The sequence below is a fragment of the Amphiprion ocellaris genome, chromosome 8, assembly GCF_022539595.1.
Source record: "Amphiprion ocellaris isolate individual 3 ecotype Okinawa chromosome 8, ASM2253959v1, whole genome shotgun sequence".
Classification (NCBI taxonomy): domain Eukaryota; kingdom Metazoa; phylum Chordata; class Actinopteri; family Pomacentridae; genus Amphiprion; species Amphiprion ocellaris.
In genome coordinates, this window is record NC_072773.1 from 12641258 (window position 1) to 12655277 (window position 14020).

Sequence of the window (14020 nt, forward strand, 5' to 3'; positions counted from 1 at the left end):
AGCATGTCGCTCTAAAAACGTCATAGTATAGCCTTTGGTCCAAAAAGTCATAGTATAGCATGTCGCTCTAAAAACGTCATAGTATAGCCTTTGGTCCAAAAATGTCATAGTATAGCATGTCGCTCTAAATACGCAATAGTGTAGCATGTCGCTCTAAAAACGTCATCGTATAGCATGCCGCTCTAAAAATGTCATAGTATAGCCTTTGGTCCAAAAAACGTCATAGTTTAGCATGTCACCCAAAAAACTTCATAGTATAGCATGTCGTCCAAAAAACGTCATAGTACAGCATGTCGTCCAAAAAACGTCATAGCATAGCATGTCGCTCTAAAAATGTCACAGTATAGCATGTCGTCCAAAAAACGTCATAGTATAGCATGTCGCTCTAAAAACATAGTATAGCCTTTGGTCCACAAAACGTTGTTTTGTCCCGGCTGTCTGAAGTAGGTGAGGAGCAACACCAAAACAGTCCAAACGCTGGTTTCCAGAGGGTTAGACGAGTATTTATTTGAAAGAGGAAGTTTACAACAACACAACATGTGAGGGGGTTAAAAGCAAATGGGTGTTAGTAAAATAAAAATAAACAGAACTAAAAGTGAACTTCATGTTGACATTGATGGGCATTCCAACCAGGAACAAAGTAAAAGATAATCAATACGAAAAAAAACTCTTCCTGTTCACCTCTTCAAGCCCAAAAACACACCGCAGTAGCACCCGAAACTAAAACTACCAATGGGTTCCCTGTTTTCCTTTGTGAACAGTTCAAAGGTCCCTCTCTATCTCCCTACACATCCACCAACCACTGGAACACATCTCCAAAGTTCTGCTGGGCCAGCTCAGCTTCCCCTCAGAAGAAGTGCCGCCAGATAAAGGAGCCTTTTGAGAGGCAGCTGGTATCGTGATTGGACTGTACTTTGGTCTGTTCCAATCCAGCTTCAGCTCCAGAGACGGCAGGCGGGACGAGTCAACGGAGGCCGGGTGGACGAAGGCATGCAGCTGAGTACAATCCAGAAAAGAGCAGATGAGGAGTGCAGTGGCCCAGGGCCAGAACAACCAGAGTAGCATCGTATGTCTCTTAGAAAACATCATAATATAGCATTTGGTATGAAAAAACACCATCATATACATCGTATATTGTACAAATAACAAGTCAAAGGAAAGAGACATACATTGTAGAATTGTAGTAATTGTGGGCTGACTGATTTACTGATTATCAGTACTTTATTTTTTACTGATTTACGGTAATAAATACATTTAAAAATGGCGCTACTTTGGCTCTGAACCTTAATCTACCTGTGGTCGCTCTGTCTTCTGGAGTGATTTGATTGGTTATACGTCACGAATAAAACTCCTTTAACTTAACATCTGTAAACAAAACAAAAACATATCAACAGAGTTTCCTGTTAGAGTTTGTGCTCTTCTAAGTTTAACTCCAAGATTTTAAATACTTTCATTTACTGCAAATGAATATCGACTCCAAATGTCTCAGTAATAATCATTATCGGCCTTAAAAACCCACAAAACACCCCTCTATACTCAACCACACTTAGTACAGTCCGGTTCCCCCTCTATAAATCTGCTTGGAATCATCCACTTCCTGTTTGTCAAAGTGGCCTTCTACCTGGACAGGTTTTGTTGGAGCTCATGCAACAAACATTTTGGGTAACTGCACTTTAATATGGATGGATGACACTGAATTAGAGTCTGTTTTCATGAGACTGAATTAAGATGTGTAGCTGTCATTAAATAGGAAATTCTTTCTCAGAATTCACAGAGAAAAGTCTGAAATGTTTGCTAGGTTAGCATCCCACATGTTCGTTGGCTCAGCTAAAGCTAACTCTCTCCAACTTCTGGATCTCTTGAGTTGCTTGTTGTTAAAATATCTTGCTGTAGGTGCTGAAGCTCAGAAAGTCTGAGATGTTTGTTCAAAATAAGCTCATTCTCAAGTCTTATCTGAACTGTCCTCTTTTGTTTGAACTTTCCCTAAACTTAGGAATTAATGACAGAGCAGCACATCCAGACTCAGTCTCACTTATGTAGAGATTAAACTTCAGTGTCATTCATTGATGTTAAAGTGCAGTTTTTCAAATGTTTGTTGCACATGCTCCCGATCAAACCAGTCCAGGTGGAAGACGATGTCAAGAGAAAGCTCCAGAGGATGAATATCACACATTTACATTGGAAATAAATGTCCTTTAATTAGACATTGTCATGCAAAAGTTGGATTTCCCTTTAATGATGTTCAAATCTTTGTTGAGTGTTTTGTTGATGTTGGTTTCTAAATGTTTTCTGATACTCGGCCCCAAAGATTAAAACCTCCTACGGCTCACAAGCTGCAACAATTCACACATTATCAACTATCTTTCTGACTAAACTAAGATAAAAAGTCAAAAACTGCCTGATTCCTGCATCATGAATGTAAATGTTTTTGGTTTTTATGACAGTAAACTGAATATATTTGGGTTTGACATTTTATAAACCAAAACAAGAAATGAATTACTGGAGAAAACAATCAACAGATTAATGCACAAAGAAATGTGTTTTCCAACATATATGGCTGAATTACTCCAACATTACAAGATACATACAATTTGAATTCAATTTTATTTATATAATGCCAAATACAGGTCAAATTGTCTCAAGACACTTTATTTTTATATTTTTTGTCATATTTATAATATGACAAAGTAAGAAATTTAAACCTCTTGACTAATCCAATTTATTACTTGGTTTTTAAGAGACTAATCGACAACTAAAATAACTTTCTCCACTCAAACTAATAAACATGAGGTCAAATAGAAGGAACAGTTTTAAATACTGCAGTCCCACGACGACAAGAATAAAGTTTGTCAAGAAAAACTAAATCTGCTGGTGGATTCCATTAAAGTCCTAATAAATGATATTAAAGTGTGATACTAAAGGTTTGTGGTGCTAAAAATGTCAAAGTAAAGATATGAAGTTGAACATCTGGATGGAGGTTGATAAAAGTTGACCTTCTTTCATTTCTCTGGAGCCGACTCCATGGATTTTATGGATGGTGGTTAAAGACCTGCTCTTCTAGTGGTCTTCCTTCTAGTCGCTGTAAAGTCAGTCCATCCTGGCCGACTTCAACACCTCTTCATGACAACTTGTTCTGCCTCCGACCTCGTGGAAACTCCAGAAACTCGGGAAAACCCGTGGAGACTCGAAGAACTCGTCGGGCGGGGGAAGGTGTGGTGGGCGGTGGGGGAAGGTGGGGGAGTAGAGGGGGGAGGCCACCACCCACCTCCCCGCCTACTCTCCGCCCTGACTCCACCCAGACTCCGCCTTGGCTCTGCCCATGTGGTCACTTCACCAACTACGATGTCAAAGGGACGACGAATTTATTTCTTTTTATCTGATCTGTAGCTCAGTGAGTTAAGGAATTGCCTATGGAGCTGCAGGTCGCTGGTTCAAGACCAGACCCTTCCTAAATTTTTCTCAAAATCCTGACAAAGACAAAGAAAGAAAAGTGCCAGTGGTGGGTCTTGAACCTGCGACCCTCCACTTGGGAGTCCGTCTTCTTATCCCCTGAGCTACTCGCTCAGATACTAATTCTTCTTTTTTTTGCACATTTATCATCTATTTTTTGTTGTTTTCGATTTTTTTTTTAACTTGAGTCTCGACTCGACCATTTTTTTAAGGAGGTTGGACTTCAGCCTTTGTACTGGAGGGTGGAACCCTCAGTTCCGAGACTTTCCAAGCCTCCAGACCTCCCGAGTCCTCAGGACCTGAGCTTTCACACAGTCTGAGGGCTGAAATTTTCTAAGTCCCACAGTAGTTCTCTGTTAGACTGAACTTTCAGACAGTCCAAGGACTGATATCTTCTAAGTTCCTGAGTAGTTCTCTGTTAGTTTGAACCTTCAGACAGTCCGAGGACTGAAATTTTAAAAGTTTCTCAGTACTTCTCTGTTAGTTTGAACTTTCTGGTTAACAGAAGCCTTAAAAATTGTGACCATGACTCTTGATTTCACATTTAGACCATCCATCTGAGTTCTTCTCAGACCTTCACCTGTGGGTTTTTTAGAAATCCTCAACAAACTTTGATTCTCTTCACTGAACAGTAAAGTTTGTGGAGATCAGAAGGTAACATTAGTTTGATAAATGCCTTCAACTACTAGTAGACTTTATCTGGAAAGCAGTTTTCTGAAATGAGTTCTTAGTAAATCTATCCACAATCAAACCAAGAACATAGAAAGAGGAAATGTTTGAAGAAACAACTTGATGTTTTCGTTTCAGACTAGAAAACGCCTTAAGACCTTTATCTGTTTTTGCTCTTTTTGATCGTTTTGTCTCTTCTGTTTAATTTGATCTTCTAAAGTCTAACTGGTGTCTTTTCAAATGTTTTGTCTTTAGTTTGATTCTTCTTAAACGTTTAGTTTTGCTCTTTTCTCACCTTTTATTCTTTTCTAATCTCTGATTTGATTTCGAAATGTTTTGTCTTTTTAATGTTTAATTGTTTTTTCAAATGTTTTATCAGCTTGTTTGTTTTCTTTCCCAATATTTAATTTTTTGATTAAATCTTTAAGGTTTTTCTTTTTAAATGTTTTACCACCTTTTAATGTTTAATTTTCTTTTTAAATGCTGCATTGTATTTTCTGTTTAATTCCTATATGAAGTTTTATTGTCTTTAAGATGTAATTTTCTAATTAAACATTTAATTTTTTAATTAAATGTTTTGTCTTTTTAAAGGTTTAATAATCTAATTACATGTTTTGAATTTTTTTAAATGTTTAATATACTTCTTGTTTAATAGTATTTTTTAAATGTTTAATTATCGAAAATATTTTGTATTTGTATTTTAAAAATTTTGTTTAATTTCATAATTACAAGTATTGCATCTTGTTTAATTATCTAATTCAATATTTTGTCTGTTTAATATAGTTAAACATTAAATACAATTAAATGATATTAAACAGACAAAATATTGAATTAGATAATTAAACAAGATGCAATACATGTAATTATGAAATTAAACAAAATTTTTAAAATACAAATACAAAATATTTTCGATAATTAAACATTTAAAAAATACAATTAAACAAGAAGAATATTAAACATTTAAAAAATACTTTTTAATAATAAAATTTTTTTAAAGTTTTATTGTATTAAATGCTTTTTCCCTTTGATTTAATTGCTTTTTGTTATGTAGTTTATTTCTTTAATCTTCTTTTTCTGTCAAGATTTTAACCCCAACCTTAAAAATGAAATAAACCCTTAAATCACAATGAAAATACTTCTGTTGTCACAATCATGAGTTAGTCAATTATTCAGTTTATCAATTCAACTTTATTTGTTTAGCACCTTTTACACAGATGACAAAACTAAACAAGCAAAGAGAAAAATAAAACTATGCTAAAACTATGATTAAAACTCAAAAACATTTAAAAAAAAAAAAAAGATTTAACATGGTAATAAAATATGTTGTGTCCAGGGGATGGAGGGAGTTTATTGAAGTCTTCTTGGGCTCACATGGGAAATCATTTAAAATATAAACTTGATATTCAGTCTAAGGAAACTGCAGAGCGACAGAAGAACCAACAATATCTCCTGTTTTCTCCTTTAATGAGTCGACTCTTCTTGTGCTTTCAGGCCAAAGAACTACAGACTCTTCACAACCTGCTCAAACTCTTGGTACAGGACCTCACCACACGGGTCAAGAAGGTTTCCTTCTCACTTCTACTCTGAAGCTCACCTTCTCCTGCTCAACCTGCTGACAAATGTTTCTGCTGCTCTAAAGTCTGGTCTCCAGAACTTCCTAAAAACTCTCAAAGTCTCTTCTGCTGCAGGTTGCTTTGTAGAACTGTTGCAGAAAACCTCACTAAACCACATGGAGGGGCCTCAAGATAGTCGTCCAAATGAAACCATACAAAAACCAAACTAGCACAACCCAAACGCTAAAGTCTCTTGCAGCCTACCAGAGAAGCTCTGAGAACAGAGAATCAGGACAGGAACTCTTACCTTCTGGACAACCAACGCTGGTTCTCAAACAAGAATACAGAGTGTGTCTGACCAAAAACCTCGAAAGACTCACTACAGCCAAGATAAAGACACAACGCAGCTGCACCAAATCCACTAATCACTGCAAACATTAGCACCATGTGCTAACTGTGGCTAAAGAACCACATTTACCAAGACAACTATCCAGTACAAAGCCCTAAAACACACCAAGAAACACATTAAAGACAATTTTACTGCTGGAAGCTGCAAGCCAACGCCTAAAGAACAAAGTGAAGCAACGGACAAACCCAGTTCAGTGGTGAACAGAAGCAGAGGAAATGTTTGGCTGCAGCTAAATAAAGCAGGAAGACACTGAGCTGCTCAGGTGTTCCTGATAACACCAAGCAGCCACCTGGACAGCCAATAGGAACACAGCTTACTGGAAGTCCAGAGGGCTGGGTTAGTGAAGGAAATTTAGTTTAAAGTTGAGGCAGAAAGTTAAAGTTGAAAACCGCCTTCTGATACCTGAAATCTCTGAGTTTTCACACAAAGAACGCCTGAACATGTCAAACTGGTTTCATAGTAGAACCATCATTGTAAAAACGTCATAGTATGGTGTGTTGCTCAAAAAACATTACGACTCGGCTGTCTAGGGTCGCCGAGGAGCAACACAAAAACAGGACAAATGCTGGTTTCCAGGGGGTTAGGCAGGTATTTATTTGAAAGAGTAAGTTTACAACAACACAACATGTGAGCAGAGAAATCACAGTCTGTCTTTAGTTCAGCTGAAAATATTAGTTTTTGTCTTTTTTATTGACCAAACTTTTCAGGAAGTAGATGAAGAATAATTCAAGCTCTCATGTAGAAGTCCAATTTATTTTGGATCCTTGTGGAGAGTTTAATCTTAGAGTTTGTAAAGCTGTTGAGTTTTTAGAGTCACATGGATTGTTTTGACATTTAATAACAGAGTCCTGAAATAAAATTACAGTTGTGGATTTCTGTCATTTAGTCTGGACTAAACAAATAACAGCAGCATAAATCTCAAACGTCATTATGAGGAGTCTGGATTGAGGTTTCTCACTTGATAATGATCAAAACATGAAATTTAGGTTGGTTTAAAGGAATATTCCACCTTAAATCTTTGAATGTTGACCTAAAAGGTTGGTTTCAGGAAGTATTCCACCTACAAGGTCCTCAAACATCCACCTTCAAGGAACATTCCACCACAAATCCTTGGACATGCACCTAAAATGTTGGTTTACCCGAGTATTCCATCCAAAATCCTCAAAGAGACCTGGGGGGCTGCTTAAAAGGAATATTCCACCTAAAACCTCAAATATAGACCTGAAAGGGCGGTTTAGAAAAAATCCTTCAATGTAGACCAAAAAAGTTAGTATGGAGGAATATTCCACCTGAAATGTAGACCTGAGAAGTTGGTTCGGAAGAATATACCATCCTAAACATCCTAAAATGTAGACTAAAAGACGGTTTGGAAGAAAATTCCACCTAAAATCCTCCAATGTAGACCTAAAAGGTGAGTTTAATGGTATATTCCACCTAAAATTCACTACTGTAGACCTTGGAGGTTGGTCTGATGGTATATTCCACCCAACATCCTTGAACATAAACTTAAAAAGTTCATTCAAAGGAATATTTCACCTAAAATCTTTCAATGTAGACCAAAAAAAATCTTGGTGTAAAGGAGTATTCCACCTTAAATGTAGACCTAAAGGATGGTTTGGAGTAAAATTCTACTCTAAAATCTTCAAATGTAGACCTAAAAGGTTGATCTGATGGTATATTCTACTCAACATCCTGGAACATTTACCTAAAAGGTTGGTTTAATGGTATATTCCCAGAAGAACCCTTGAACATCGGGCTTAATGGTATATTCCACCCAAAATACTTGTACATACACCAAGAAGTCAGTGTAAAGGAAATGTAGACTTAAAAGGATTGTTTAAAGTAATATTTAAACGATTATTTTCATTATTTAATAACCTGTTATCAGTCAGAACCCTGGCAAACTTATTTTCATCAGTTTTTTTTAGTGGAAGTCACAAATAAAGGAGCTCTTGGTTTTTCCCAGCGTTACTGAGTCAAAAGCTGCTGTTTCAACACAGACATGTTCACATGCATCCACAAACCTCTCAGCACTCAAACACCCACAGACAGGAGGCCGGCTGGGCTGAGGCTCGGCGGCGTCCTCAGACCCACGAGTCGGGGAGTCGCTGAACTTGTTGGTCCGGTTTGAAGACCTCCGTGTGGTCCAGTAGAAGTCCACGTAGTCGGTGTTGGCTTTGAACCGCAGCGACTGGCCGCCATCAGGTGGACCGGCTCGTCCTCGTAGGACTCCTCCTGTAGCCTTGAGGGGACCACAGGAACATTCAGTAGCTGTTGCAGTTCTTCCTGTCAGGCTCGTGGTAGAACGGCTCTGAAGAATCTTGTATTTGTCTTATCTGGAACAATCTAACAGCCTAAACTGTTAACAGCGATGTAAAGAAGCAAACACACAGGCATAGACTAGGACTCAAACTAGATTTATTTCAGAAAACAAATCAGCTTAGAGGCATTTGTTCACACATGTGGCTGAATAGGAGGCCATCCAATCAAATTTGAGGTCTTCACTCTGTAGGTTGTTTGTTTGGTGAGACTCTTGGACCTCCATCAGCTGACATGGATGCTTGATGGTTTTCTTCTCTAGTGCCAGATGATTCATCCATGAATTCAGCAGCTACAGACTGAAACGAAGCTCATGCTGCTGTTATTGAATTCCTGTTCCAGATCAAATGTTCAGAGCTCACCTTGAATGCAGCTGTCTGCTGTCTGATAGTTTTCCTCATTGTAGTCTTCAGTAAAGTCTTTTTCCTCATGTAAGGATGTGGCGAGACTCTTTCTCAGTCTCTGCAGACGTCCCTCATTGTGCTTCTCCAGAGAAGAAACAGAAAAACTGATCACTGCTTCAGCATCACAAACGCTCTCCAGCATTGAGTGTTTTAGGAATTCATTCATTGTGTTGTGAACTTTGAAGGAGCAGAAACTTTACAGCTGCCAAAGATATGAGCTCCAATTCTGGATGTTTTAGGAAATGAAGTTCATCAAATGAACACTTGATTATTGCTGATAACGCTCATTAAATTACTGAAGAAATCCAACATAAAAATCTGTAAACTCTGAGGCAGCTTTTGTTAAAGTTTGTCTATAATTCTATCATCATGTTCTGGAACCAGGACTCTGCAGAAGTTCCTTCAATCAGATACTTGTGTGTTTCTATTTAAGGCCTCAGGTTTGAACGTACAGCAGAGGATTAGAAAGGAGTGATTTTAATATTTAAATCAGTCCAGTAAATGTTTGGCATGAAAATGATTAAAATTTTGATTTAGATAGATTTGTGTCAAATAATACTGTAGAGTCTCACTTAAATAGATCCAAATGAGTTCAGTGTATTTACATTTTATAGAATATTTGATTTCTTAATCTCAATACTGTAGGGTCTGACCCTAAATATTATAATAATGACAATTTAAATAATATTTTAGTGCAGAGTCATAAACTTTAATCAGCTAAACTTACATAATAAATATCACTGTACAATCTTAACCTGAAGATTCATATTATTGAGGTAAATTTACATAAATCATGATATTCTAGAGTCTTAACTGGAATATTTCTAACATTAATCTTTTTGTATTGTGCTGATAAACAACAATAACCCGACTTTCAGATAATATTTATTGTCTGTGATTGTGAGACTAAATTCCTCCACATTCTGGAACTGGACTGCATTTCCCAAAATGGAAACATGGACAGAACTTAACACTCATGTATCCATGGCAACGCAAAAGTTTCTGCTTCTTACCAAAGTTCACAACACAAGTAAAGATTTTAATGTAAAACTTCAGGGATGACTGCTGACCATCAGTATTCTGATCAATACTTCATGATCAATATCAGGACAGATGTTACAACTCCAGCTGTTACATTAGACTGCAGTTATTCACAGAGAAATTAAAACATCACATTCCTCATAAAAACTAGATGGGACTTTTATTAAATAAAGTGTTGGTGAATAAACAGTGTAAAAAGTGCAAAGCAGCTCCATTAAATCAGGAGATGTGAGACTTCCACAGCATGGATCACCATCTGCTGTGTTGATTCATAGCTGAATGTCAGAATGAACTGAGATAGAAAAGCTGCTTTGAGCTGCAACATTACGGTCTGACAATCCAACACCATCACAGTTTTCATCTGGTTGTTTTGCTTCAACATGCTGTGAAGTTCAGTTTTTAACTGAATCAATACAGAGATTCTATTTCCAGCCAAGACTGGAATAAAAATTAGAATGTTATGAGGTTATTAATGCAATTAAATCCTTTCAGATGGAAGGATTTACTTCTAAGTTCTAATTCAACTTTCAGTTGGAGCACATTGCATTCACAAAGAAAAACAGCGATACCTTCATAGCAACATTTAATAAACCTAAAGCTTCCCTGTTGGCACATTGGTGGAGTTTGTTACTGAGCATCTGAACCTTAAATCCAGTGAGACGACCATCTTCAGTCGAGGCCAGTCAGAGAACTTCAAGACCTTCCATCAGCTGGACCAGATGTGGCATCATCTCCCTCTGAACATCTGGATGACAGGAGAAAAGACAGAAATCAAACACAGATAACAGAAATGCAATTTATTCACTTTCATCATTTTATTAAAGTAGCATGAACTTTATTAAAACTTGACAATATCAGTAATGAAAGTAAATGTTTTTATCTTGTGTTGAAGCTATAAAATATTCTGTTTATTATTGGCTTTAGAAGCATTTTTCTTATTTATTTTTAGATACCTCAGACTGATGCACTTTGCGGGTTTGCAGATAATTTCATGTACAATGACAATAAAGATCTTCTATTGTAACATATTTTGCTAAAACAAGAACTGCAAACCTTCTCAACCATCTCTCAGGCTGCAAAATTCCAACTTCGACCAAGAATTATCTGATGTAGTTCTTATTATAATCTTTACTGAACCAGCCCTGGAATTAATAAAAATCTGTATATGGATATGATTTTCTCTGATGGGACCACTATGGAAGCTGTAAGTAATTATTAACTATCCTTTGAAGGGAAAGATGAGGTCTTCTTCAGGTGGATAAAAAAAAAATGCTCTCCCTTAAAAACAATAAAAAAAACTGCATACAATAAAGTAAATCTCTTCTGCTGCACACATACTACACTTTTATATAACTCTGGATGTCAGAGTAAAGGCAGACAGATCCACCGATCAGCCACAACATTCTGACCACTGACAGCTGAACAGAACAACATCCATCATCTTGTTCTAATGTAACGTTCTGCTGGGAAACCTTGACATTCATATGGATGTTTGACATGTACCACCACCTAAACACTGTAGGACAAACAACCCCCTAGTCTCCATGGCAACAGCAATCCTTGATGCCAGCTGCCACCCTCAGCAGGACGAACTAAAACTGCTACTACAGGAGTGGTCCGAGGAACACGACAGAGCTAAGCTGTTCACCTGGGTTCCACACTCCCCACATCCAGATCTGATTGAGCATCTGTGGGATGGTCCAGGAACAGCCTGGTCTATGTAGGACCCACCCTGCAACCCACAGGATCCACAGGATCCACAGGATCCCCAGAGGTTCTGATGAACCACTGGGTCAGAGGAGTTTTAGCAGCATAAAGGGACCAACACAGTATTAGTCAGGTGGTCAGAATGTTATACTGTTATATTGTCATGCTGATTATATGATCAGTAAATGTTACTATCAATTATAACATCCACATTGATCAGGAAAAAATACAACCATCAGTTCATTCAGAAACTGTGGGGTTAAACCTAAAAACACAGACCTCAACAGCAGTTTGTTTCAAAGCAGAACACCAGCCGGTTTTCACTAAAGAAGCTTTCAGAGCAACAATTAAATGACAGTTTTGTTCTCATTGAGTTCAGTCAACCAAAATAATGTACACACATCAGGAAAAGAACAACTTTTATAAATATTTCATTTGTATAAGTACTTCTATACATATAGATAACTCTTTCAAAGTTTGATCAAATCACGATAACTCTGTGTCCTGTTGTACGATGTTTTCCCAACAGATGGCGCTACCCTCATGAATGGAGCATCAACAAGTGTCAAATGTCTGGAAGCCAGTGGCCACCACTTTGAGCACCTCTTGTAATTATAGAGGCCAAAGATAACTTTTATTAATCTCATGATGTCTGAATAAATTTGGTATTGAAACATTTATGCAAGTTTTTCTTTTCCTGATGTGTGTAAACATTATTTTGGCTGACTCTGTATAATGGGTTTCTGACAGGTCACCAGGCAACAGCTATTTATAATAATGACAAACATACCTGCATTCTACAGGAGTGATTTTCCTCATGTGCAGGTAAAGATGTGTGAGGAGCTTAGAGATGACAGGAGCAGGAGTCATCCTCACTAATTCAGCTTCCACCTAGAAACAGAAAGACCACAAACAAACACACTGATATACTCTCAAACGTTCAACCTCACAGCCTCAAAATATCTGTTTAGGAAGTGTTGTGTTTCTAAATTCTGCTGAAAGCATTGACAGACATTCTCTTACAAGGTTGTGTAAAAAGCAGCCAGTCCTCTGAGCTACTGAGAATACTTCCTGAACAAAGTTTCTACGTGTAAATCAGCTCAACAAAAACTAAAGCCTCAGTCAGAGATAACACGTATCGCAAATTACAGGGATGAGAATGACAAATGGAAAAAAACTCTGAAAATGTCTGCCGAAGGCTTAGCTAGCTAACGCGTCCGGACCAACTGCTCAAACAGGACAAAACACAACTCTTCACAACTCTTCGCTGACTTAACGTACAACAAAACAACGCTACAGGTTAGAAGTACTTATCTTCTTACCGTGTTTTACTCCAAAAACAAGATCAACAGCAGCCAGAGATGCTACCAGACGTGCCAACCATATATATACATAGACTAGATACGCTAGCGCGCTGTCTGCTATATAAACTATGGTCTGTCCAATCACTGCTCTCTGGCTCCGCCCTCTGAGAATCTTGTTGTCGTTTGGCTCCACACTTGCTGATGACCACTTCCGGTCTCAGAAAATGAAAAAAATTGACCTTTTTTCGTTTCTGTCTCTTACTGATTTTATTTTTTTGTTATTCTAAATATAAAATGAAAATCAAAGCATTTTTAAAATTTCGTATATCCCTTTTTGATCATGAAAAGGAAAAACGCCTTGTATTTCAATTTTAATTTTTGTATTTTAAAACGAAAATCAAATAACCACTCGTTTTTTCTTTTTCAATACCCGTTTCAGAACGGAAAATCCAATTACCAGATCCGTACACGGACCAAAGTAGACAAGTGCCTTGAATTTGCACTTAGGTCCAAATATTTAGTTTCAATCACTGATAACATTAGTATGTGACCTGTTAAAGCTGTAGAATTTATATATAATTAGATTTTGGTAGCCTAAGTAAATATTAGTATTTTTTTTCTTTCTGTCTGGTCTCCAAAATAAGGCAAAAATTTCTGATGTTGATGTGATAAGGTAATACTAAACATATTACATGTAATGTTGATGCTGAACATGTCCCAGCCAGACTGTCACTGCTCTGCTGGACCTGGACCGCTTTATGCTTCATACTGAGCCTCAGCAGAAAATGGAAAGGCAGCGCCCCCATGTGGTCCTGGTGACGAAATGTTTTAATGAGTTTGCTGAGACGCTCTTGTATGACACACAGCCTCGGGAGGATACTAGAAAGGTTTTATTGACCTGAAAATTGCTTCTCAGGCTGAGCTTACACCTGTGTACCATTCCAACAAGCCCCACTAATCAAATGGTTGTTTTCTGTAAAAGCTGGAGAGCGCTGGGCCCACAGATCAGATCTAAAGCATAATAATAGCTTTATTTATATAAAAACAAAGTTACAAAGTGCTTTACAATTAAAAAAAAAGATATTGCAAGCAAATAATACTCAAGGCAAAATATCACATGATAAAATCAATTAAATATAAACAGTTAAGAATAAGCCATGTGAC

General features: G+C 37.3%; 2 protein-coding genes across 2 annotated transcripts in view; one reads left to right on the forward strand and one right to left on the reverse strand.

Annotated features, from left to right (window-relative positions):
• The window catches only part of ptpn11b (protein tyrosine phosphatase non-receptor type 11b), an 84567-nt gene extending 73808 nt beyond the window's left edge, over positions 1-10759 (forward strand). Inside the window, exon 16 of the mRNA XM_055012748.1 lies at positions 5611-10759. The gene's annotated coding sequence lies outside the window, so the exon portion shown is untranslated. The remainder of the gene's footprint in view (positions 1-5610) is intronic.
• LOC129349482 (uncharacterized) overlaps positions 1-12996 on the reverse strand; it is a 17712-nt gene extending 4716 nt beyond the window's left edge. Inside the window, exons 1-5 of the mRNA XM_055012749.1 lie at positions 12875-12996; positions 12343-12443; positions 10490-10590; positions 8763-8883; positions 8106-8323 (exon numbers count right to left, since the gene is read on the reverse strand). Coding sequence (XP_054868724.1) covers positions 8106-8323; positions 8763-8831 — 287 coding nt within the window. The 5' untranslated portion in view covers positions 8832-8883; positions 10490-10590; positions 12343-12443; positions 12875-12996. The remainder of the gene's footprint in view (positions 1-8105; positions 8324-8762; positions 8884-10489; positions 10591-12342; positions 12444-12874) is intronic.
• Between the last annotated feature and the right edge of the window lie 1024 nt (positions 12997-14020).